This window comes from Dendropsophus ebraccatus, chromosome 3 (genome assembly GCF_027789765.1).
Source record: "Dendropsophus ebraccatus isolate aDenEbr1 chromosome 3, aDenEbr1.pat, whole genome shotgun sequence".
NCBI classification, from domain to species: Eukaryota; Metazoa; Chordata; class Amphibia; order Anura; family Hylidae; genus Dendropsophus; species Dendropsophus ebraccatus.
This window is the reverse complement of record NC_091456.1, coordinates 45,609,334-45,635,150: the sequence shown is the minus strand read 5'-3', so window position 1 is coordinate 45,635,150 and position 25,817 is coordinate 45,609,334. Positions and strand designations below refer to the sequence as shown.

The following is a 25,817-nucleotide window of genomic DNA, read 5'->3' as shown; positions in this document are numbered from 1 at the left end:
TTGTCATTGGTTTTGTTCTACCCCAAGAAGAAAGTAGAAAGTCCCCCCCAATTTAATACGTGAAATGGCAATACTGCACTACAGATCAAAATCATATTCAAATAAGTTATCAGTGTTATAGTTAACAGTTAGCATTGCCATTACAGACAAGGTGCTGAGTACAGAATTATTTTACTCTTCTGTATATGTTATTTTTTTGCCCGCATTATAATGTGTTTATATCTTTTACTCTACAGCTTGTAACCTTCTTACTCCAGATCCTCAGCCAAATTCACAGGTCAATGCTGTAAACCCTTCTGGAATGGCCATTCCTGCACCTCCTTCCTTACCAGACTCATCTTTAAATCCTGATGAAGAACGGTCCCCTGGGGTATTCCGCTGTTTGGTGTGCCGTTGTTATACCACCGATAGTCTGGAAGGATTAATATCTCATGCCAGTAGAGGCCGGTCTCTACCCGAGAGGGAGTGGAGAGAAGTCCGAGGAGACTTGCATTGTTGCCGCCTTTGCTCTTATAGCACCCAGCTCAAAGCCAACTTCCAGTTGCACCTGAAAACCGACAAACATGCACAGAAGTATCAGTTAGCGGCTCATATGAGAGAGGGAGGTGCAGCTTTGGCCACTGCTCAAGCCTCAGCTGCGGAGCTTCCTATCAGTGGATATAGCCAGGCCTCCTCTTTCCCTCCTTTGCACCTGAGATGTAACCTGTGTGGATATGAAAGCAACAGCAGAGAGAAAATACAGCTGCATGTGCAAGGAGGGGGGCATGAAGAGAGCCTGCGCGTCTACAAGGTGAAGTATACACAGGGGATGAATATTCAACCCTATAAGTATTTTTCTTGTGTTGAGGACTTTCATTTTTTACATTGAGCATTTTATGACTTGTGACTTCTGAAGGTGTGACTACAGTTAAAGCGAACGTACCGGAAAGCCGATGCCACGGTCCTTATTTTGAACTGCGGCTCGGTTCCTGTGCATGGTGCCGGTCTATTACCAAGCACCGGCCCGCGCTGGAGAACTGGAGGCGGGCTGATCTGCCCCCAGTGGAAGAAAACCCCCTTCCCTCTGTAACACTGCTCCATTAGAATCAATGGAGCTGCATCATAGAGGGGCGGGGATTTCCTCCCTTGGGGCAGACCAGCCCGCCTCCAGTGCTTCAGCCCGATCCGGTGCTTTGTAATAGACTGGAACCCGGCCACGGTTCAAAAAAAGGGCCGCGGCACCGCCCGCGACGGTGCCAATCTATTCATGTGCAACATTTAAAGTGAATGTACCTGATGGTACATTCGCTTTAACCCCAATATGCCGCCCCTGTCACAACCACAAGGTTTTAAAAAAAATTACATATAGGGAGTTGTTTGATTACATCCTCAAATTATCTCACTGACTCATTTTATTTTTTATTTTATTTGTCAAATTCCATCACAGTGGAAGTCCTGTATTAGTAATTGTTCATGAAAGTCAAGATTTAATGTAGACTGATACCACACAGCTCATAAAGTTAAAGTTTACAAGAGAACAGGAAAGAAACAAGAGAACAGAGAACCAGCTAGTTGTCCCTTTTCTGGAAGTTTACACCATTGTTGAACCCATAATAGGGATAGCACAGCGAGGATACATTATATTAAGGTAATTCTTCAGTGCACAATGAGCATAAACATTGGACACAATAAAACGGAGATGGTCCTGTTCATTAGAGCTTACAGTCTAAAGTATAGCCTTGCTGGTAGAGCCCCCTACAGGAAATACTTGAAATTATTATTGCGTAGCAAGAGGCATTAGATTTTAAAAGCATAGACAATAACATTTGCTGTGGCCTTATTTAACGCTTGAGTGCAAAGTATTCACAATGAAAAAGATAATAGTATACAACAGTGCACGCTAACGAATAGACCATGATTTTTGTAATTTGTAATACACTGGGTTAATGGTATCATAGTTATGCAGTATTAAACAGAAGAAATAGTCACCGCCACTACTTAGTAATTTTTTTCATTATATGTTTCCACAGGCAATTGTGATATGGATGTGAGTTCCTCTTAAATTACGGGGTGCTCACTTCTACTGAAAATGCAGTATACTGTAGTCAATATAGAAAAAAGGAGATTGTAGAGGGCACTCACCATTAAAAATTCCAGCTTTATTCAAAAATTTCCATTAAAAACGTCAATAGCAGGACGGGCAAGGGGATGTACGCCAACTCCTTCTGATCAATGCGGCAGTGTGACAGCTGTTTCACGTGACGTCACCGTGCTTCTACAGACGCAGAAGGAGTTGGCGTACATCCCCTTGCTCATCCTGCAATTAAGTTTTTTAATGGAAATTTTTGAATAAAGCTGGAATTTTTAATGGTGAGTGCCCTCTACAATCTCTTTTTTTCTATAGTTATGCGGTATAATATATTTTAACATGCCTGTGTAATATGTAAGGTGTTTCCGTATCTTTTTAGAGGAATACAATACTTATTGTGGATATTACCTGTGCCTCCTATTATGGTCCACAATAGACATTATGGATGAGGTCACAGAAAAAGTCAGTTCAAGTGCATGCATGCTAATGGACAAAGAAAAAAAAACAACTTATTCTATGATCCATCAAACAAAATAATATAATAATGGGCAGTATAAATATACCAGATCACTTAGGTAAATTCATACCACAGTATTTGAACACAATGTTCTATAAAAGAGATGTCAGGTTGACATTTGACCTAACAGTTTACAGATATAGGACTATGCTTATTGTTTTTGTTGTAGGCATGGGGCCAGTTAATGGGGCTTGTATTGTAGGCCTGTCCTAAAACGACTCGCCTGATGATCCCCAGTTGTTGATAACTCTAGGATAGAGGATCTCTGAGAAAGATAGGTGATGTCTCTACCATGGTCACTAAACAGGACAGAGCTATTGGTTTGTTAAATGATTGCTGACAGCTTATTGGACCTTTTAAAGGAGAGGTCCGGCAAAAATAAAAAATCCAGTGCAGGTGGGGGGTGGGGGAACATAATAAAGAACATATACTTGCCTGTCCCAGTGCCGCCAGAACTCATTTTCCCCTGGCTTCTTGCATTGTCATGACTCTGGGGAGAGCACCCAACCTGACTGCAGCAGTGTCCGGCTGGAGGATGCTGGCGGGGGTCAAGGAGCAGTAACACATTGCTGCGGGGGCACAGGGATGGGTAAGTATACATCCTTTATTACATTCACACCCCCTGCCTGCACTTTTTTTTTAATTTTAGCTGGACTTCTCCTTTAAGTCTGTTTGAAGGGACACTTAGTCCTAATATTATTCTCTTTTTTATCTCAAAAATGATGCTTATGATGTTAAGGAAAATGCTTCTTAATGAACTCTTTATATGTCTTTATAAAGTTTTTGCAGGCCATTGAAGGTGCTGGTGGCAGTGACGTCTGTTTCCGCTGTGCCCCATGTGACAGCACCACTGGGTCTCGTCTTGGTATGATGTCACATTTGCGTTCAGCGAGTCACCATCAAAATCTTACACAGTGGAGGCTGATGCATGGAGAAGCTGTACTCGAAAGAATTGTAACTGTCTGCAGGAGCCAACAGGAACACAGTAAGGGTTTATTTCTTTTCGAGAACACAATACATAGTACCTAGTTTATGCAGAGAACTTGAGTTATTGTTTTATGAACAATGCCCTATACATGATCCATTCAGGAGAATGAAAGTCTGGGTAATGCATCGGTCACAGTTCATATCGATTATATGGTTGGGATCAATAAGAGGCCAAATGACAAAATGTATTTGGATTGTGGATTTATACCACAGCCCGTGGTCTTCTGCCAACCCCCTTCATTTCTGTAAGCTATGGCATTCAGATTAATGTCTGCTCAGGGAAATTCATAGCTTTTACTTTATACTCCATTCTGCTAGGATTTTCTGAAGTCTCCAAGAATCTATAGGAAGTTGATTTTTATTTGTATCCCTTCATTGTTGTGTAATACCAAATATAAAAGCAGGGCCGTTATAATGAGAAGCTTGATGTATGGTACTGCAGGCAAATGTACTATATATATATATATATATATATATATATATATATATATATATATATACCGGACATTATATGAAGAAGCCATTGTTAGTTACTGACAGTAACCTGCAGCTTATAAAGATGTATTTCCTGTTTGGAAAATATTCTTTCACCATTGACCAAGTGTGAACTTACCCATTCCTGATTCGGAAGTGATTTTTCGTTTCCACCGATTTACGATTAACGATTGCAAATGAGCGCTTTTGGGAACGACCTGAAATCATTCACCATAATACACGGAACGATAGTCGTTAGTTTCTATGGCAATTCTGATTGCATTTACAATCGTTCGCATACTCTAGTCTACGAAAGTTTATAATTACGAATGAACGATGTATACATACACCGAAAGATTTGCAACATAAGAATACTTTTTCGTTAGTCATTTGCATACACATGAAAAGATTATCACCTAAATTTGAACGATTTAATGAATGTTCGCACAACAATCTTTCCCTGTAATTGGGCCCTAAGGCTCCTTGTCCCTGTCTAATATCAATAATCCAAAGAGAGCTTAACTATCTAAGTGATGCTGATAGAAAAGTGTCCATTGTTAACTAGTAACTAGCTGTGTACTGCATGGCAACATGTGAAAGGAGTGTGTCACTTATATTTGTTTTACTTTAGACCCAGATAGTGAAACATATTATATTCTATAAATCAGTGTTTGTTTGTTTTTTGTTTTATGCTTGTTAATTCCTTCCTGTTTTCCGTACAAAAGTATGGGGGTGCAGCTGTTTTGTCTAAGCTGGTACTCTGCCCTGTTAACAGCAGTTTAGAACACTGCTTTACAGCATCCACATGGGCTTAAGAAAATTGACTTCTGTGGGAGATTGTTCTAGGTATGCTCTGTGACCTGTTCAGAGCTTACTGTGCAGAGAGAGGGGGGAGGTGCGCTGTGACCATCACCTATTGCCCATCATGTGACCCTGTGTTACCTGAATTCTACTGTCTAATAATGCTGTTACCTTTATGTAAATTCTACCTGTGATAATGAGATGACTATTTACTGATAACATAGTGTCAGACTTTCCGGAAGCTTGGCCTGTATAAAAACTGCAAGATTTCAGGATTATTTTTAAATATGTTATTAAGGATATTAGAAGAAACACTAAAAAAAAATTATATATATATATATATATATATATATATATATATATAATTTAAAAATATCTAACATATCTAACATAAAAAATTAATTTAAAAAAGAGGTTAATTACTGATACTGACCATAACAATACTTGTTTACGAAATAAAACGTGTTGGTCTTCTAGCTTTCTTACCTAGGCTGTAAACCATGCCTGTAATATTGGAAGAACATAAAGAGAATATGGGATGAGAGCTAAGACGGTATACCTAAAAATCATGTAAATATACCAATAGACCCAGTTTATATTGAAACCACCTAATAGATTATATAAACCTATAGATTATGTTGTGTTGACACATCACGTTTTTCTCGATATTGGAGCCTTATACGGTTGATTTTGTGTTACAGTCTTTTCTGCCTTTTATGATCTTCTTTTGTGGTCGAGTCTCTCTCGCACAGTATTACTCTGCCCCCTTGCCTCCCCTCCTTTCCTTCTGGCTCCGGGCCCATCTCCGGATCAATATTTTATGATTTTGGCGGCGGTTGAACGGTGTTAAAGAACTTTAACACTTTAATTAGCTGAAACAGGAATAAATTCCCCACAACTGTCAATTTTCAGTATAATCGTTTATCTGGTGACACTGTGTCTGTCCTCTCATTTCTCTCCGCCTGCCTGCGCATTCTTTCCAGAACTGTTTTAGTACCTCATCCAGAATATAGGCCGTATTTTCACTGTCATGGTTAAGCAACATCTTTTCTGCAAAGAGAGATATCTTAAAAGAATAAACAGCGAGCTGTATATACTGACTGGCTTAGGTGCTTGAACACTGTATATACGGTATTACACATGTAGTCCCTTAGTTGAAGATGGTATCTGTTCCTTTCCCTGGCAAGACAAGCTGCAAACATTAAGGGGGCATTCACACGTTCTGTCATCATGGTACACAGAAGATGTGCTATGGACCGGAACCCCCGGAAACATGATGCATTATAATGCCAGGAGCTCTGAAACAGTCTAAATCTCTCACATTACTGTACTGACACAGCTGTTTCAGACCTTCCGGCATCATAATGAATCATGATTCTGGGAGTTGCTCCTTCCGGTCTGTAGCACATCTTCCGTGCACGGAATGTATGAATGCCCCCTAATTTCCATGTGTGCAGCGTATCCTTAACCCTGAGGTCACCCCCACTACTTCTTTGTAATAAATATATCATGTATTTTAAGCAGCAAATAAACATGCATACAGGTTTATGTCGGATAGATAAGTTACATATACATACATTTTATATTGTTATTTCAGGTAAGGTCTCAATGAACCCAGAAATACCATCAAATCCAGACCCAGGAGAGGAAAATGCAGACACCTCCCAAGGTGAGACAAGGGCTTTCTGTTCTGTAACTATGTACTTCCAATCCTACAGTTTTCCCCAAGAAGTTTGAAACCAGTGCCTTTAAATTAAAGTGATTTCTTGATTGACAATTTTATTCCTTATTTGAACTACCTGATGCCTTTAAAGCGTTACTGTCACTTTAAAAAAAAAAAAAATTGACATTTGGAATCTAGTCTTCTCTAAATTATTGATGCTATATAGATAATTATGACAGACTTGATGACTGCATTTGATTAGTCATTTCGTCTGCTTTCCAAAATATTTACAATTATTTTGGTGACGTTACTTCTATATCTGTCTGTTTCTTACTATTTTTTAATAAAAAGATTTCATGCAAAGATTTAATGGTTGGGTCTGGGTTTTCACAACTTAACCCATCACTCGATAGAGCCAAAAGAATGGCATGGCTGAGCCCTTCTCTTATTAGGTTTACGGGACTTCCTGATTTAGCTACCAGTGATAGTCTGAACACTCAGACCGTCAGCCGATCAGAATTTTTGACGTGTCTCTACGTGACGTAGTAACAGTAATGCTTTAAAGGGAAACTATCAGCAGATTAGACAAAGTGCTTAAATGTCCCTGTAGTGCATGGGGCGCTAGAATGAAGGCAAGTTTCTTACCTTCATCCTAAGTACCATTTACGAGCAGTTTGTTGTTAAATCCCAAGGCTAATAAGATGGTTTGGTGCATTGGGGGGCAGTAGTCCTAGTGCACCCATACACCCCCAGTTGGCCTGCCCCATCGAATGAATAAAAGCAAAGTGGTATGGCTGGGGGGCCGCTCCCAATGCACCAAACCATCTAATCAGCATAGGGATTTAACTACAATCTGCACAGAAGAACCTTACCTTCATCCTCAGCACTCTGTGCACTATAAGGAGATACCAGCAGGTTAGTTACGTCTAACCTGCTGATAGTTTTCCTTTAAGTTCTGACTCTTTCACTAGTAGTTAATACAGACTTTGGGCCTTCCACAAGCTCACTGTAACTGGGACTCATTTTCTGACCAAAGATGTTCTGTGGAACGCAGCAAATAAGATTATTTGGAGACAGCCCTGTATGTTGAACAGGATTTGTATTTGTGTAGATATGTTGGGAAATGTTAATGTAAATTTGCCCCAAATTAGAATTTTTTTATATGTGACCCCCCAATTCTCAATATACTTTATTTATAGCGTCCTGCAGAACACCTTTATTGATTTACTTTTGCGCATCCATTGACCATCATTCCATTGCAGTCTATTGCATATGCGAATTAGGTTGGGTTCACACTACGTTTTTGCAATCCGTGTTTTTCATCAGTTTTTTGCGAAAAACAGATAGAAAAAACAGATGCATGTGTGCATCTGTTGTGATCTGTTTTTTCACTGAATTCCATTATCAAAATGGATCCTTTTTTTTTTTTTTTTTTTTTTTTACGGACACAAAAATGAGGTTGACTACGTTTTTGTGGATGTTAAAAAAAAAGGATTCGTTTTGACCCGTTTTTTTTTTTTCTTGGTAATGGAATTCAATGGAAAAACGGATCCATCCGTTTTTCATCCGTTTTTTGCACAAAAAAAAACAAAACAAAAAAAGGATGAAAAAATGTAGTGTGAACCCAGCTTCAGACAGCTCATTTTGCCCTAATAAATCATGCATGCCATTTACCCTGTACCCAAAGACATTTACCAGTGAACCCCTTACTTCTGCATGTGTAGGACCAGAAACCTTAACCCTTTTCTGTTAGTTGTTTAACCCTTCCTGACCCCTGATCTCCTGATTCAGCTTCTGTACAGGATGAGACATCGAGGGCTGAGTGTGAAAAAGCTGCCGAAGGGACTACGGTATGTGTTCTCGAGTTCTTTTAGGTGTCACTAAGGATCCTGGTCACCCTTTTGCTGTTCTTTTTTTCAGTTCCTCTATACTGAACAAGTCATCATGAGTCTTTTGTATTTTGGAAAGTCCCTACATAACTGAATTACTATTTATCAGTATATATATAACAACACATTATTACAACATCAACATCAGTATCCGCCCCTATATGTTTATTATACATGGGTCATTTCCCAGCAGACACTCCTGACTTTCCTTCTAAGGCTCCGTTCCCACTGAGCAAAGGTAGCGGAATTCCGCGACGGAATTGTCCGCCGCGGAATGCCGTTAGCCTCCCGCTCATAATGGGAGTCTATGGGAGGCGCGCGCTCCTGCCCTGTCCGCGCTGAAGAATGAACATGTTCATTCTTCAGCGCGTACAGAGCAGCAGCGCGCGCCTCCCATAGACTCCCATTATGAGCGGGAGGCTAACGGCATTCCGCGGCGGACAATTCCGTCGCGGAATTCCGCTAGCTTTGCTCAGTGGGAACGGGGCCTAACATTCATCAATGGCCTGGCTAGGTACACATGTTATTTCTAGAGATGAAGAAGTATAGAAAGTTCTGATGCTGCTTTTCCATACAAGAGATAAAGGATTAGAAAGATACAGATTGAAACATCATCTGCTAGTAATGAACTCAATGAGAAACCTGGAAAATTTTGAATTGTTAATAAATTCCACCAAAATCAGCAGAAGGTTCTGACGAAAATAAAAAGAATATTGTGACAAAAAGAAATTATTATTATTTTTTTTATTTCTTTAATAAAGTTGTATAACTTTGTAGTATGACTTTATTAAAGAAAATATTGTGTGGGGAACTGTAGGGCTGCTAAAGCTCTGGTCCCGACACAGTTACATGCGGCTAAGGGTATGTTCACATCTCGTTTTTCTCCACACGTCAGGCTACACGTCTGGAATCAGTGAAAAAAGGATGCGGACTTGCAGCCCGATGTGCGGCCGCATCCTTTTTTCACTGATTCCTGACGTGTAGCCCAACGTGTGGAGAAAAACGAGATGTGAACATACTCTAATGCTGCTGAATGCAACACATGCATTACTGAGCCTTCCCTGATGTCTATTATAATGCATATAAGCATTAGGATAGACATTACACTTGGGGAATGGCACCCACACTACACAGTGAACAGGGCTAGAATGAGAGCTGAGCTGCTGTAACACCTTCACTGTATAGTGAGGGTGCAAATGTTTTTCCCTAATAGGTGATTGGTCTAGGTGTCGGATCTTGGCACCCAGCCATCAATCATTTCCGCATGTAAAACCCCATTAAGACCATAATCACATATCACCTTGCTACACACATGCAGGGTTAGCAGATGTTAATGCTAGGTTTACACACAGATAACACACAGATAACTTAAAGGAAATCTGTCATCGGCAATTCACGTTCCAAACTACTGACACTGTTTGGGTGCTTTTACGTCAACAAATTTTTGGGCTGTGGGGGCCGCAAACGAGCTGATCAGCGAGATTGGTTCTCGTTTGCAGAGCCTTCACACAGCATGACAAATCAACGGTGCTGGGCTGCATAAACAATCCTTGTATCATTTGTTCAGCCCGGGAAACACAGCACAGATATTTATATATTTTAAAGATCACAAGCAGCTGTGTATACTTACATATGCACTGCTTGTGATCTAGCACGTCTCCTCCAGTCCATCCTCCTTTAGAATGATTTACACCCGGAGGAGGGGTTGTCTGAAGACACAGCCGGATCAAACTGGAGGATTGCTGCTGGATCCCAAGCAGCGCGGATGGTAAGGATGCTCTGCTGCTTGTGATCTTAAGGGCGCAGTCACACGTAACGGATCCGAAGCGGAATTCTTGCAGCAAATTTGCAGCGAGATCCGCTGCGGATCCCTGGCCAGAGAAACTCGCAGCGGGATGCACATACTGCTGTGAGTTAACCCCCTGCCCGCCGGAGTGTATACATCACCGCTGCAGATTCGTTACGTGTGAACACACCCTTAAACTGACAGCAAAGATATGTACATATCTGTGCTATCAGTTTTCTTTTCGGGCCAGTTCACACGGAGCAAAAATTGCGCTTTTTGAGCAGAGAGCCATGGAGCGGAGAAGCGTGAGCCCTCCCATAGAGACACTGTGTCACACTGAGGCAGGTAGGATTCTGTGGCGGAACTCTCTGTTGCAGAATACCAACTGCCTTAGTGTCACACAGTGTCTCTATGGGAGGGCTTGTGCACCTCCGCTTCTGTCGCTTTCCACTCAAAGAATTAGCACACTGAGGCAGACTGGATTCTCCTCTGCTGTATTCCACCACTTTTGCTCCGTGTGAACTGACCTTTATAGTTTGGTTCAGGGAAGAAAAAGAGCGCTGCACCTCACACCTATGGCTGACACTAGTGCCTCTCGGCTGCATAAAAACATCAGAATTTTGTGTATGAATCGATCAAGCCACACTGCCCCATGTACCACGTGCAGGTATCTGATACACATGGGTCCCTACATTAAGTCCACACTGTGCCGGTAAGTGACCACCACCCCCGCAGGCGTGCATGAGCAGGGAAGGGGGGCCATGGAACGGCCCTGCAACCCCCATGCCACAGGACCAGACCTAAAATGCCCCCCCCAAAAAACTCCCAGCCAGCACCGCTGGCAGAGGAAGCTGCCCCCAAACAGCACAAGTCTGGATAAGGTATTGCGCTCACCATTGCTACTGCAGATAGAATGGGACAAACAGGAGGGATAAAAGCACATGCACTCAGGTGTCTCCTGCTAATTGCGGTCATGTGGGTCTTCCAGGAGGAGTGCAAAAACACTGAGAAAAAAGAGAAATAAAATACGGTTCAGGGAAGAAAAAGAGCGCTGCACCTCACACCTTTATCGTTACTGTGTACACATAACCCTGTTTACACAGAAAGCTGCTCTAAAGACCCAATCAGCCGGTACATGGTACCTTTCATATATCCATCTGTGCTTTCATAGTGTAGAAAAATGCTTTTAACCCCTGGTCAAAGAGGCATTCCCTATCCCTTGACGTGTTGAGAGCTGACATATTGAGAGCTGATATATTGAGAGCCTTCTCCCATCCCTGTTCCTGCTTGACTGAAAGTCAGGGTTGAATCTCCAAATCTTGTTACTGCATTGTGCATCTGAATTGTGCACCGGCCAAGATTTGAAAACAGATATCCAGCTGTCAGTCAAGCAGGAACAAGTTTGGAAGGACAGTGAGGAGGCGCCACAACCCTTCGCACTTCAGGGCCTTTGGAAAGCCTCATTGGCTCTTTTCCTACATTCTGGAAGCAAAGATGGATATATGAAAGGTACACTGTGTCTTCATGCCCTTACTGCTATCTAACAGTGTCAGCAGTTTAGAACGTGAACTTCAGCTAACAGGTTCACTTTAAGGCTGTGTTCACACAACGTATCAGACCGGCCGTTCCGTGACCCCGGACGGGTCACGGAACGGCCGGTCTGTGCCTGGATCATCGCGGCCGGCCGCAGGATTCCGGCCGCAGAAAACTGACATGTCAGTTATTTGCGGCCCCGTATGGGATCCCGGCCGGAGCGTATACGATGTGTATACACTCCGGCTGGGATCCCATATCAGATAAGGTTATGTTGCGCTCCGCAAAAAGTACGGCCGTTGTTGCCGATAGCAACAAGGGCCGTACTTTTACATAGTGTGAACATAGCCTAAAAATGTAGAAATGTATGGTTTCCTTTCGCAGACATATACATTTTTAAAACATATAAGTTAAACATATAGTTATACGTTTGTATGTTTATATACGTTTTTGCATAAAAATTTATGTTTTCTCTCCATGAAAGTTTTTTCCCTCTAAATAAAGTTGGTTTACCTGTTACTGCGCATGCCAGAAAACGAAAGGCTTTATGTTTCCATAAATTTCTCTTTGACTGTTATGTTACAAAAATATATACGTCGGGTATACAATTTCAAGAAAAAAAGAAAACCGCTCAATAGGGGAGATTTATTAAGACTTGTATGCTGGCCTTAAAATCAAGGCCTGCCCCCATTCACTCTGCCGGATTAGTAAATCTGGCGGGACCTGCGTCTGTCACAGGGCTTGCACAAAAATCTACACCTGTTCCAGAGCAGGTGTAGATTTTTTACATGCTTGGCATAAACCATGATAAATTAGGCACGGGAAGATACCTCATTTCCTCCATACCTTGCTGTACCCCTTTCCCCCTCTTGGATGACTATGGGGGAGATAATGAAAACTGTCTAAAAGAAAAACTATCTTTATTGCCCATAAGAACAAATCAAAAATCAGCCTCCATTTTACTAGAGCAATTTAAAAAAAATTCTACTGAGCCATGATACTGTGGGTAACAAAAACTGTTTTTTATTGTCTACCCCACTATTTACGGGGGCGACTAGATTAGACAGTAGAGATGAGCGAATTTACAGTGCTTTGTTAATACTGTAAATCTCTACCACACATCTAATTAATCAAACAGCCTGAGATACTGTGATAAACCTGGTGCATTTTTACATTGTTCAGGCTAAGGGACAGTTCACACGGAGCAAAAGCGACGAGATTCCCGTCTGCCTCAGTGTCAATTCTTTGAGCGGAGAGCGACGAAAGCGGAGGCGTACAAGCCCTCCCATTGACACACTGAGGAAGACGAGATTTCACGGCAGAGAGCGCCGTCGTGGAATCCTGCCGCTTTTTCTCTGTGTGAACTGGCCCTAAGGAATTGTCCAGTGCATAAAAACCCTTTTCTAATAATGAATGTATCCTGAACTACTAGTTCCAGAGACCATGGCTGGAGGGGCATTATTTCTTACACATACCTATAAAGGGCTGATCAGGTGACAAAATAAATACATAGAGCTCTTTTTTCCCTGTAGCTAGTTCTTAGAGTCCCTTAATGTATGCATTACCCTGTAATATAAGGGTGTGTGTATAAGTGTTTAAATCACGGGTATTATGCATAGTTTTTGAAACACTGAAAACATTGATTTGTACATAAAAAAATCAGTAGCTCCAGTTTCACAAGTTGTTTTTTTCCACGTCTATTATGTGACTACAGGATGACAGTACTAATCTAGTTCTAGCTACAAAGCAGTTACTGATCACAGGCAGTGATTGAATCAACGTGTAATAGCAGGGAAAAGCAGCCACTAGTTCCAGCATGCCCAGTCTTTACATCTGTCACATGGTCTGCATTACCCAGGAGCAGCAGGAAGTGATCAGACATCTTTCCCAGGGAGGGGGGCGGACATCTGAGGGTTAAATGCAGGCCCAAGTCTGTAACACCCAGCAGGGGAGGAGATAGGAGGGGGAGAGGATTTGTTTACCAGCTAGGCCGAAAGAAGGAGAGAGCGAGAAAGAGAGATAAAGAAATTAAAAGAGAGAAGAAACAGGAGACAATAGGGGTGAGGAGTGCAGAAAGTGCCTTAGGAGTTAGTTTTGGGGAAAGAATCCTAGCAGCGTGCTGTATTTTAGTACAGTAGATATAGTGTACAACTAGGTGGGAGAGTGAGAAAGTAGGCATGAGAGGTGACAGAGGGAACTGAAGGGTGGGTGAAAGACATTGTTGGCAGAAGGGAGAACTGAAGTCAGATTACACTGATATTTGTAAATGGTGTAGCAGGCACCGTGCCGGCACAAGTGCAACTTAGCTGTGAGTGTCACAAGGGCACAGAGAAGTGGAGACCGGGGGAGAGAGGTGACAGTATTACACTAAGGAGAGAACGCTAGGTGTTGGCCTTAGCTTCACCCGGATGGATCTGGAAGATGGTTATTTTTTACTCAGAACGGTAAGTGCCCTAAACCAAGTATAGACGGGGGGAGGGGGGGGAGTGCGGGGCGGCAGGGACGGTGGCCAGAAACATTTAACGATATTTGGTGAACTGTATGCAGTGCAAATGTTGATACGGGACATTGGGGAAATACTTTTATACTATATTTTAGTACGGCTTTTACAGCATATTTGTGAATATGTACAGCTGAACTTATAGAAACGAAGAATAAATTCCCAGAATGCAACACACCTCCGCAGAATGAGAAGCCTGAAAGGCTATTGTGGCGTTCTAGTTAGCACAGCATGATTTTCAGCTGTCATGACAACTGTCACGTTATCGGCCATCACCAACAAAGTAACTTTTGATTACATTCCCCGTTCAGTTCAGCGGGGAAAAATTAGTAAGAAAATAATAACCATGATAGCACAATTACAGATTCCTACAGACTTGATTGACACCACCTTCGCCAATTACATTTGGTGGAACCACATGAGACTGCCTAAGGGAACATATATATATATATATATATAAACACGTATATATACTTCTGTACCTTTATATATGAGGAGCAGCAGGATACTAATATGCTGGCCAAACATGCCAACAGGATGCCCCCTTGGCATACATTTAGTCACTAATATTGACATATATGTCTGAAGAATATCGGGGCTTATGTGCCAATTTTGCATGAGGCATGGTGTAAACTATAAAGGTAGTTCGAGGAACATTTCCTTGAGACATTCGTTTAAAAGAATGAAAGCACAACAGTACTACATGTAACGCGCGGTGTTCCTGCTATTTTTTTTTGTAGAGGTTTGTGGCAGTGGTATGTCATTGTGAACTTGGCGTTGCGACAGCCATTTGTTCCATTTACAGATTAAACATTGACATAAACAGCTTTCCGGAGAGCAGCACAACCCTGTTCATGTGTTATGAAAATACATGAGACTACAACTACTGATCCTGGCCTGGTCCAATCTGCCACAGTTAGAATAAAGGAGATTATACTGTATATAAGAATGGAAGAATCTAATGCAAAAATTTAAGTTTGTATGTCCTCTGCCCACAAGTCCACTGTCCTGCATGCAAATAGATTTTTTTTTTCCTGGGCACTGACTGCCATTGCTATGTTAAACTGCAATACATTTTCTACAGTCACAGATGACTGTCTCTTATTTGCATACAGAGCAAAGAATGTTTTTAAAAAATTCTGTTCTGTTTCACAGATATAAAGCACACGTGACAGTAGTTGAGGTTCTGATTGTGTTATATGGGCATCTCTTTTTATCTACTGAGACTGCACCAGAAAGACCATGGTGGCACCTAGGCCTCACCAGTGGTCGAGGTCTATGCCAAAGCTTAAAATTTAAATAAGTTAACCTAGCTTCATTTTTAGGCTTATCGAAGTCGGCTTGAAATATAAGCCCTACTCCAAAAATAAGCCGTAGTTACTGACCAGATCCCTGACACCGGGTCCCTGCCCCCACCTGCTTAACACAAGCTGCAGAGGAGGCAGGAGTGGTAAGAAGATGCATTGTAGGGGACATTAAATATTGGGGCGAAGGGTACACGAGCCAATTACAGAGGGGAGGAAGGTAGAAAGTTTGGGAAGTACCTGCAGAGTGGAATGTATACAGTATTCAGGAACAACTACATAGTGGTGGGGGGGGGGTTGTATAAAGTATGGAGAGTACCTGCAGAGGGGGGCATATACAGTATTCAGGAACAAGTACATGGGGGGGTGTATAATGTATTAAGAGTACCTGCAGAGGGGGGCGTATACAGTATTCAGGAACAACTACATGGGGGGTGTATAAAGTATCAAGAGTACCTGCAGAGGGTGACATATACAGTATTCAGGAACAAGTACATGGGGAGGAGGTTGTGTAAAGTATGGAGAGTACCTGCAGAGGGGGACATATACAGTATTCAGGAACAAGTACATGGGGGGGTGTATAAAGTATCAAGAGTACCTGCAGAGGGGGGTGTATACAGTATTCAGGAACAACTACATGGGGGGGGGTGTATAAAGTACGGAGAGTACCTGCAGAGGGGGGCATATACAGTATTCAGGAACAACTACATAGTTGGGAGAAGGTATAAAGTATGGGGAGCACCTGCAGTATGGGGGAACAGCTACAGAGAGAGGAGGGACGTATACAGTATGGAGGCTGTATAGGAGGGTAACAAGGCATGTACCGTATGGTGGCTAACTACTGTATAAAGTGGGGCCACAGTGTAGGGGTGTACTGTTTCTCGAAAAATAAGACACATCCTAAAATTAAGCCCTAGCCTCTTTTTCTAAGAAAAAAATTATATAAGACACTCTAATTTCTGGAGAAACTAGGAATAACAATGAAGGAATCACAGAAGAAGCCAATTATATAGATGGCCTGGGTGTATAATCCTGTGCCTCCCCACCCACTGCTTCACAGTTTAGGAAACACTACTGTATAATACCTGAAGAAGTTACTTTAGCTACTGTAGTTTATTATGAGCAATTCCTCCTGGTTCCTGGTTGGCATGGCTGGGTTTACACTTCATTTATGCTGTGCATCACAGGTATCCATTGGCGTTATGCCAAAAACAGGATGTTGATATATATATATATATATATATATATATATATATATATATATAGGTAAGGTTTTATACAGACGCATATGAGCCCCCGCCCTTACACGGCACAATTAATCGAGTGGCCAAGCTGTATGAACTATCAATATATCGTTTGTGCGGCCATTAATGTTTATTGTTATTGGCCACACATCTGTTTACACAGAGATTTGCTATCAATAATGATACATTTTTACCGCCGCACAAAACATGTGATCAGCTGCTGAGCAGGCATTTTCCCAGACTGCAGCTGTCACCTTTACATGGCCCGATTATCGGTCAAACGAGCATTTCTAGGAGCACTCATTGCCGATAATCCACAAGTGTAACAGGGGCCCTTACCCAAAAGCGTGGTCTGCTGCACTTTTGAGTCCAGTCATGTTTCGCACAGATTCCTGTAAACTCCATCAGCAAAATGCTCATAATAGGCTATATTCCATGACCTGAGTTTTCATCATGGCTGGTCTGATGCTGTCACATAAGCCTCTATGAGCTTAGCTGTCCTTAGATCTCATGAGCAGGCTTTATTCCGCCATTTATAATTAAGTAATGTAATTATAATGAAAACTAAAGACTGGTTCAAACGTTTTTATTTGACACATATAAACATTGTATTTTTAAAGGATTACTCCCATATCATAAGGTGATGGCATGTTGGTAGGATTTTTGATCAGTGTAGGTCCGATCTCTGGGATCCTGAAATATATTGGCTGCAGCTTATTTTTAGTCCCATGAACTACTCAAGGTTTTCTCTGCACAGCAGTGCACTTGCCCTATAGGCCGATGAGGTTGGCCAGTAGACTATTAGACCCTTTTTTACTGCCACACCACTAGTCAACACCACTTTAGTGTGCTGGTGGTCTATGGCTGAGAAGGAGTTAACGTCCAAGGCCTGGTAGTCTAGGGCAGAAAAGGCCAATCTTTCATAACTGGGGTTCAGTAGGTTATCAGCTTTCCAGGCTCAAGCATTGTCCTTCCTCTATTCAGCTCTCTGTTCTCTTTGTACTGTCCGTAAAGATAAGTACAAGGACTCGATAGAGAGGCCTGTGCAGCTAAAACTGTAAACCACACAGTTTTCTCATAGCTTAGACTACCCCTAACCGGAGGCATAGACTTTGAAACCACACGGCCATGCTGCTAAGCGGCTTAAAATGGGACAGTGTCAGATTAAATGATGGGCACTTTGAGTAGCCATAGGCCCCCCTTATCATGCAAAAAATCGTTATAGCGTGTGAATTTAAGCGATAATCTCTTTGTGTGTTTTAAGGCAATAATCGAAAAATCGTTCATGTGTCATTGATCGCATCTTTTAAGCTGAAGATAAAATTATTGTTAATTGCACGCTAAGGGTATATGACACAGAGTAATTCTTGTGGAAAACTTTGTGCGGAATCCGCTGCTTGCTCCCACTTGAGGTTCCGCCCGTCACATAGGCTCCATTATATGCTCGGCAGATTCTGTCGTCCGCCCCAAAGAATTACATGTCAATTCTTTGGGCGGACAGCGGAATCCACCCAACCATATATTGGAGTCTATGGAGCCGGCAGAGAAGGAAGTGGGAGCACGTGGGGACGAGCGGCGGATTCTGCTCATTTTCTGTGACAATTACTCCGTGTGCATCCTAATTGTTCGCTAATCTTTTGGTTTATGTACACATTGTTTGTTCATTTGCTGGGATCAGAAGGAGTAAATTATCATAGTAATGATTGCTTCGTCTAATAGGACCCTTAAGACCCTATTACTCGAATGATTATCGGCCATATTCAGCCAAAATTGGTCTCGCGTAATAGAAGACAAGGATCAGCCGACATGAACGACATTGGCTGATCATTGTCTGTTGTCGTCTTTGAACATTTTGAAAGACAAACGACTAAGATAGCAACGACCTGCTGCTGTTGCTGTGTGTAATAGGAGTGGTGGAAGCAGACTGCTGCTATCTTCTATGGGCTGCCCAGACGATCTAGCAATCACCCGGGTAGCCCCTCCGCAGCTCCCTGATCCCCCCCCCCCCTCCCCCCCCGGCTCTTAGTCGCTTGCTGCCGACATGTGTAAGAGCACCGGCAGCAAGCGAGCGCTGACCTGCATCGTCCTGTGTAATAGGAGTGGCTATCCAGACCAAAAATATAATAATCCACCACTACACCCTGCCAAACTCTGTACAGAAAACTGCAGACACATTCGCTTGAATGGGACCATACTGTAGCCAGTTGTCGGAACTGACGCTGTGCATAGAGAAAGAGCCCCTCCATTGTCAGAATCCCAGAGATCAAATCAGCAATAAATTTTGCAAATGACACTGAAATAGAAATAAACCTTTAAAGGGAACCTGTCACCCCCCGTGCTGGGGTGACAGGCTCCCGACCCCCCGCTACAGCCCTCTATACTCACCTGATCCCGCCGGGTCCGCTTTTGGATCTGGTCAGGTCACTGAGATCTCAGCCGCTGCAGCCCTGCGCGCGCGCTGATAGATGAGTCCAACGCTCATAGAGAATGACTGAGAGTCCAGCGCTCCGTCATTCTCTATGAGCGTTGGACTCATCTCTCAGCGCGCGCGCCGGGCTGCAGCGGCTGAGATCTCAGTGACCCGACCGAATCCAGAAGCGGGACCCAGTCGGATCAGGTGAGTATAGGGGGCTGTAGCGGGGGGTCGGGAGCCTGTCAAGAATCCTGATTCCAAGTCTATACTTTTTCTCATTTTGCTCCCTTCTATTTACCACTGTAACCTCACAAACACGAGTCAAAGCAGTCCTCCCCATTATATTCCTCAGTGGTCCTCTCCATGCCTCAGCATGCAGCCCATGTCCTGCTTATGGGCTTACAGCGGGGAGATTGCAAGTGGGTAGAAAGATAAAAATTACAGATTCATTGACATCTTTTCAGCTTTTTAATAGTTAATGGAGTTTAGGGAATTTTGGAGGCGACAGGGTCTCAGCAGCCATACTTCTGGTGAGGTGATCAGTTCTTACCCCTAGTGATCAGAAATACATTATATAAAAACAAAGTTCTAGCTAAAGCTGTGATGATCTGCATGGATTATAACCAATTGCACAACAACTTGCAGTTATTATGGTCTTTTCCGTTTTATTCCTAGGTGGAAGGATATTCATGGTGTTAGACATGTTCTCGAGCATGCTCAAGTCTGATGTTCAGCATTTGAATACCAGTGGCCCTACCATGCAGCCTTAGGCTATGTTCACACAACGTATATTTTCTTAAAATCACAGGCGTTGTACAACGGCCGTGATTATTACAAGAATATATGTTGCATTGCTGTTTATGGGATCCCAGCCGGAGCGTATACACATGGTATATGCTCCGGCCAGGATCTCTTGCGGCGCCGCAAACAACTGACAGGTCAGTTTTCTGCCACCGCTATTCATTGAATAGCAGCCATAGAAAACTATGTCAGTGCACACTGTGGAGCGAGCAAGCTGTGGGGACTTCTGATGCAGGCGCGCACGGATGCGCCTGCATCAGAACTCTGCAGCGGGAAAGATCATCCGGATGATCTTTTCAGAGACCGGCCGTTCCGTGACCTGGCCGGGTCACGAAACGGCTGGTCTCTTACGACGTGTGAACATAGCCTTAGGGAGTTGGGGAAAACATGGATACAGCTATATGCTGAAAGATCGGACCCGAGCATGACTGAGTTGCATTATCTAGTCCTTATCTAGTCCTTATATTTATCCACCGATAGACACAGTACTTTCGAGTAAAATTTTTATTTGGAGTGTTCCACTGTTCCATCAAGTTTTATCACTGTTTTACTAAGAAACTGATCTTTTACCATCCAAATACCAGTGTTTGTAGCCTTCGTTAAACAGCACTGATATGGTGTCGTTTTTGCATGCTATTGTAAGGCCCATATTACACAGTCCGATGATCAGGGTAAGCGAGTGCTGATCTAGCAGAGCCTATTAGATGGCTCAATAAACGTGCAGCAAGGACTGCACGGACATTGTTAGCAATGTCTGTGCAGACCTTGCTTTAAAGGTGTAAAATAATAAAGATATACTTACCTCTTCACACTCCTCCTGTGTCCTCCAGCCCTATCTGTGAAATTCCCCGCTGACTGCAGCTGCTGCTGTCACTTCCGAGTCCGTCTCTGCTTTGACAGACAGCTCAGCCAGACAGGATAGCGCCACACCAGTTATTAGCTGAGCGGCCTGTCATTGCAGAGATGGGTTTAGAAGTGATAGACAATGCCGGAGGATACTGGTGGAGCTTGGACAGGTAAGTACATCTTTGTTATTTTCTATACCTAATCAGCCATCGTAACCAGCTTAGGATGCACAACCTGTGGCCGATGATTTTGTTAACATGTTGAAAGATGATGTTAGCTGATAGTCGGCACCTCGGCTGATCGTTGTCCTTATTACACAGGGCGATATCTGTCTGATTTGTCAGATAATCATCCCTGGAGGGAATTTCAAGCAGAATTAGGCTATGTTCACACGGTGTATGAGACCGGTCTTTCCGTGACCCAGCCGGGTCATGGAAGGTCCGGTCTCTGTAAAGATCATCCCGGCCGGTACTGCAGTACCGGTTGGATGATCTTTCCGGCTGCAGTATTCTGAGCATCAGCACGCCTGCATCAGAACTCTCATAGCACACAATGAAGTAAGCAACCATAGCCGCTCGCTTCATTGTGTGAACTGAATTGCGGTCGCAGAAAACTGACATGTCAGTTTTTTGCGGCGCCGCATGGGATCCCCGACGGAGCGTATGATGTGTATACGCTTCAGCCGGGATCCCATAGAAGAATAGGCAGTGTTCCACACCGTACAAAGTACGGCTGTTGTTGCCGATGGCTGTGTGAACATAGCCTTAAAAGTGTAAAGGAAATTAAGCTGTATTTTATATTTTTGTATCTATTGTATTTGATTTACATGTAAGGTCAGATTTACATATAAGGTCAGGTTTACTTAATTTTTACTTAATGTCTAAGTTTTCTCTTAAACAGGCAGAAGATATGGGCGTGAATCTTGTAGACTGGCGCTCATACAATGAACCTCTATTACATGGCTCGGTTATTGTGCGGGCATGATTGATTGCTGAATCATTTCTGCAGCCCTTCACTTACAGGGTTGTATGATCCTAGAGATCAGCCTGATGAATGCTAATGTCTGGGTCTGTTACAAGGGGCAATAAATGCAAAATTTGTGAAGGTGTCTTGACTCTCTTCCAATGCTAGATGGTGGTGGTAGGGGGGGGGGGGGGGGGCGGAAAAAATTGGCATGTTAAATTTCAACCAGCCTGGTACTTTGTTCCTAAGAGAGATAAGCCACTGCCAGAGGCATCTGGCAGACTCCAATTCCTCTCACCCCATTGAAAAGACATGCACACTTGGCTCAGCTTGAGCATTCATGTTTATGGTGGAGTTAGAAGACACAGCTGTCAGATAATACTGTCCTTCAGCCAACAGCTATCTGGACCGTATGGACTGTTAGGATTTCCTTCTGGTATAGGTCAAACAAGATGTGCATTAATAACTGCATCAATACAGGCCTATGAATGAGGCCTAAGTCTATGGCTGCACTACCTGGCTCTGCTACCTATAGGCTACACCTGCAATTTATTTACCTTCATCTAATTTACTGTATATCTGTATGCCATACCCATCTTTTAATAAAGATTTTGGAAACTGTAGCTGATGCTTCTCTGTAGGTATAGCCTAAAAAGCATTTGTCTGTTCACCATTGCCAGAAAAGGGAGTAAATGGGATTCAGTCTTATGACCACATTCAGATTATCACTGACATATAACAGTAGACTACATGTAACAGCCCTATCCACATGTGCAGTAGCAGGAAACATCCACACATATTCAGGACATGAGCAGATACTGACATGTCCAGAATTAGGCTTAGATTTGCCAGCAGTATGAATGGGATGTCATTATGCCCCACTGACGTACTCCAGAAAAAATAAGCGTGGGATAATGTCCATTATTCACAAGGATTCCATGCCGAAAGGCTGACAATTAGCTCCATTGAACTTCAGTGTGAATCCACATTCAAACATGGAGTATTCCACTATTGCAAATTGTGACCATGTCAACATAGGATTACGTTGTGGAAACTGCCACAGGTTTTCTATGCAGTAAAGTGCAGCAAAATCTGCTTGTAATAATCTATACCAAATCATGCGGATGCAGGGGCAGATTTGTTGTGGGTTTTCTACTGTGGATGCTGATTCCTAGATTATGGTAAAGCAGGCATGCCCAAAGTCCGGCCGGAGGGCCATTTGCGGCCCGCGTTCTGAACTTTTACCTCCCCCCAGGTATCCAGCTTGCTATTATCTGCCTGTGTTATAAAGCATATAGCATGTAGCATGTAAAATGGTCGGCCCTCGCACATGTTCACTTCATCAAATTTGGCACTCTTCGAAAAAAGTTTGGACATGCCTGTGGTAAAGTTATAGGGGGGCATGTACAAAGGGTCTGGCCAGAAGGCGTACGCCAGGGAGAAGGCGCAGATTCGCCCCTATTTCCTGGCGTACGCCTGTGGTATGCCCCACTCGCCCAATGGGCGTTGCAAGGCGCAGGCATAACTCATGCTGGGTGCAGGTTCGTTCGTGCGCCTCTTAGTGAACTTGGACAGGAAAAATGGAACGGGGCCTAAGTAAATCCTCCCCCTAGGGGGAAAAAAGCAATTTGTTGCCTATCCGCAGTAGGGCATTTATCCACTGGATCCCCAGCATCTCCACAGCAAATCAGAAACACCTGCAGATTGAGGCTATATGTACACAAGGATTTTCAACGGCCGTTAATGATACTCAAAATACCAGCTGTTGTTTAACATACTTTGGCGGCTGTCATTACAATGACGGCTGTTAGTACATTAATAAAGTTTAGGGCGAATGAGGGCCGCGTTCAACACCCTTGTTGGTGTGGCAATTTTAGAAGTCCTTGGAATTTTGTGGAAAAGACGATCAAAAAAAAAATCTGTGTGTAAACAACTTAAAATAATGTCCATTGTTCAGTAAATAAGGGCCAACAATAATGTTAATTTGACGTCTGCTGCGAACAACGGCCGGTATTCTATGCATTGTGTGAACTAACGTCCGTTGTTTGTATGGACTTCAATGGAAATAATTGAAGACTGATAACAACGTCCGTTATTCTAAGTATCAAATAATGGGCATTTGGTTTTGGTTCCTCCGTTGAGGTCTACAAATCCTATTCATATTGCTACTACCTTAATACACTTCAGATCTTTCCCTTGGCAAAAAAACCTGCAGAGTACCCACCCTTTGTGAACATACCCTAAGGTTATATTCATTTAGACAGTTTTAGTGCATATATCATACATTGTAATTAATAAGGAAGACTACAGTAGAAAGCCACTTTTTAAAGACACAGCCACATTATTTAAATAGTGTGGTGATGCACATACTCATAGGAATTGTTTTAGAATCACCTAGAACTATCTATGAGAAACACCACATGAACATATAGAAATCAACATGAGAATTATGTACGATTAATGTGGGTTGAAAGCTAAGAGTCCATCCCTATTGTCAGGACATCAATATTGATGGCCTATCCTTAAACCAGTCCACCATCAGTGTCAAATTAATGGGGGTCTGGTTTCTGGTACCCATGCCAATCTGTTGATTATAGGGGCAGATCAGTCCCATAAACCTAAATGTAAGACCCTATCGACATGATGTTGCATACTGCATATTTAGGATGGGTCATCAATTTTATAGTCCTGGGAACCCTTCTAAGGGTATGTGGTGGATATTTTGTATATCCATAGAAAAATTTTGTATAAGGTACATAAATGGAGATAGAAAATCCCATTCACGTACAGTGTAAAACATCCACAATCAGATTTCTTCCAGATTTACAGACTCTACATCAAAGATTTCAGGCCATCTCCACAGAAGAAATATCTGCTGCATGTGCACACAGTCTAACCATCTAGGTTTTTTTGTGCAAACATTAGGTTTTGTATAATTTTCATCTACCTTGCCAGATGTTCAGAAAGACTAATCACTACATGTTATCCATATTTCATTTGTTTGGTTTGTCTTGTCTGTTTATTCTTTGTTGTTACTTGTAGTAATTTTTTATTGTGGATCATATATTAGAAAAATCAATTCTGTATATTTTCACCCCCTCAGGTTTTTTGCTGTCCATTCTGTGCTTATGTGAGTCCCTCTGAAGAACAGGTCCACAGTCATGCTGTGTCTCAGCATGCCCTGCAGCCGACTTTTCGCTGCCCGTTGTGCCAGGAACAGCTAACAGGAACTGCAAACCTGAGAGGGCACCTGGGACATGGACACAATGTAGTCTCTGAATGTGTGGAGAAGTTGTTACAGGTGGTGAGTATTTTACAAACTTTTTTTTTACCTTTATGACTTAATGGGTTTCAATAGAAACTCCGCATTCGGGCGATAATCGCTTGGTGTAATAGCTCTTGTTAAAAGGCAACAATCAACCAACATGCACAATGTCTGCTGATCCTTGTCTTTTAACATGTTGAAAAATTTTGGATTGTTAACAACGTTCTGCTGGCCATCGCTATGCGTAATAGGATCTGCGGCAGCAGACTGCCACTCTCTCCCACTTGCTGTCAGCACGTGTAGTAGCGGGGGCAGCGAGTGGGGAACGAGAAACAAGTGAGCGCTGATCACTTGCTTCTCGCTATAGTAATCTGACCATATGACATGAAATTTTAGTCACTTGGTACAAAAACTATACTACCATTAGTATCTGAGATGGTTATTGGCAGATAAATACCTTTTGAACATGATTTGCACAGATTTGTTTTGATATTATTAGGGGCATAGCTACAAAGGGTGCAAAGTATTATAAATAACACATGATATGTGTATATTTGCATTATTTTGCATTATGGCTAAGGAGACTCACGTTATGTCTGCGGTTGTTATGTATTTCATGTCATGTTTTTCAGGCACAGAAAGTTAATATAAATTTTAGGACCAGAATTATTCCTGTGAGAGTAATAGAGGAACCCGACCAGCCTGTCACAGAGAACACACCTTCTAGTGAGTTTCCTAACTTGTTTGTATTTTTCCCCTCACG

General features: G+C 42.6%; 1 protein-coding gene across 1 annotated transcript in view; it reads left to right on the top strand.

The window, feature by feature from the left end:
* The window catches only part of ZFHX2 (zinc finger homeobox 2), a 68,182-nt gene that overhangs the window by 27,140 nt on the left and 15,225 nt on the right, over positions 1-25,817 (top strand). Inside the window, exons 4-9 of the mRNA XM_069961634.1 lie at positions 237-790; positions 3,366-3,570; positions 6,445-6,516; positions 8,302-8,360; positions 24,893-25,093; positions 25,687-25,780. Of these exons, the coding sequence (XP_069817735.1) occupies positions 237-790; positions 3,366-3,570; positions 6,445-6,516; positions 8,302-8,360; positions 24,893-25,093; positions 25,687-25,780 (1,185 nt within the window). The remainder of the gene's footprint in view (positions 1-236; positions 791-3,365; positions 3,571-6,444; positions 6,517-8,301; positions 8,361-24,892; positions 25,094-25,686; positions 25,781-25,817) is intronic.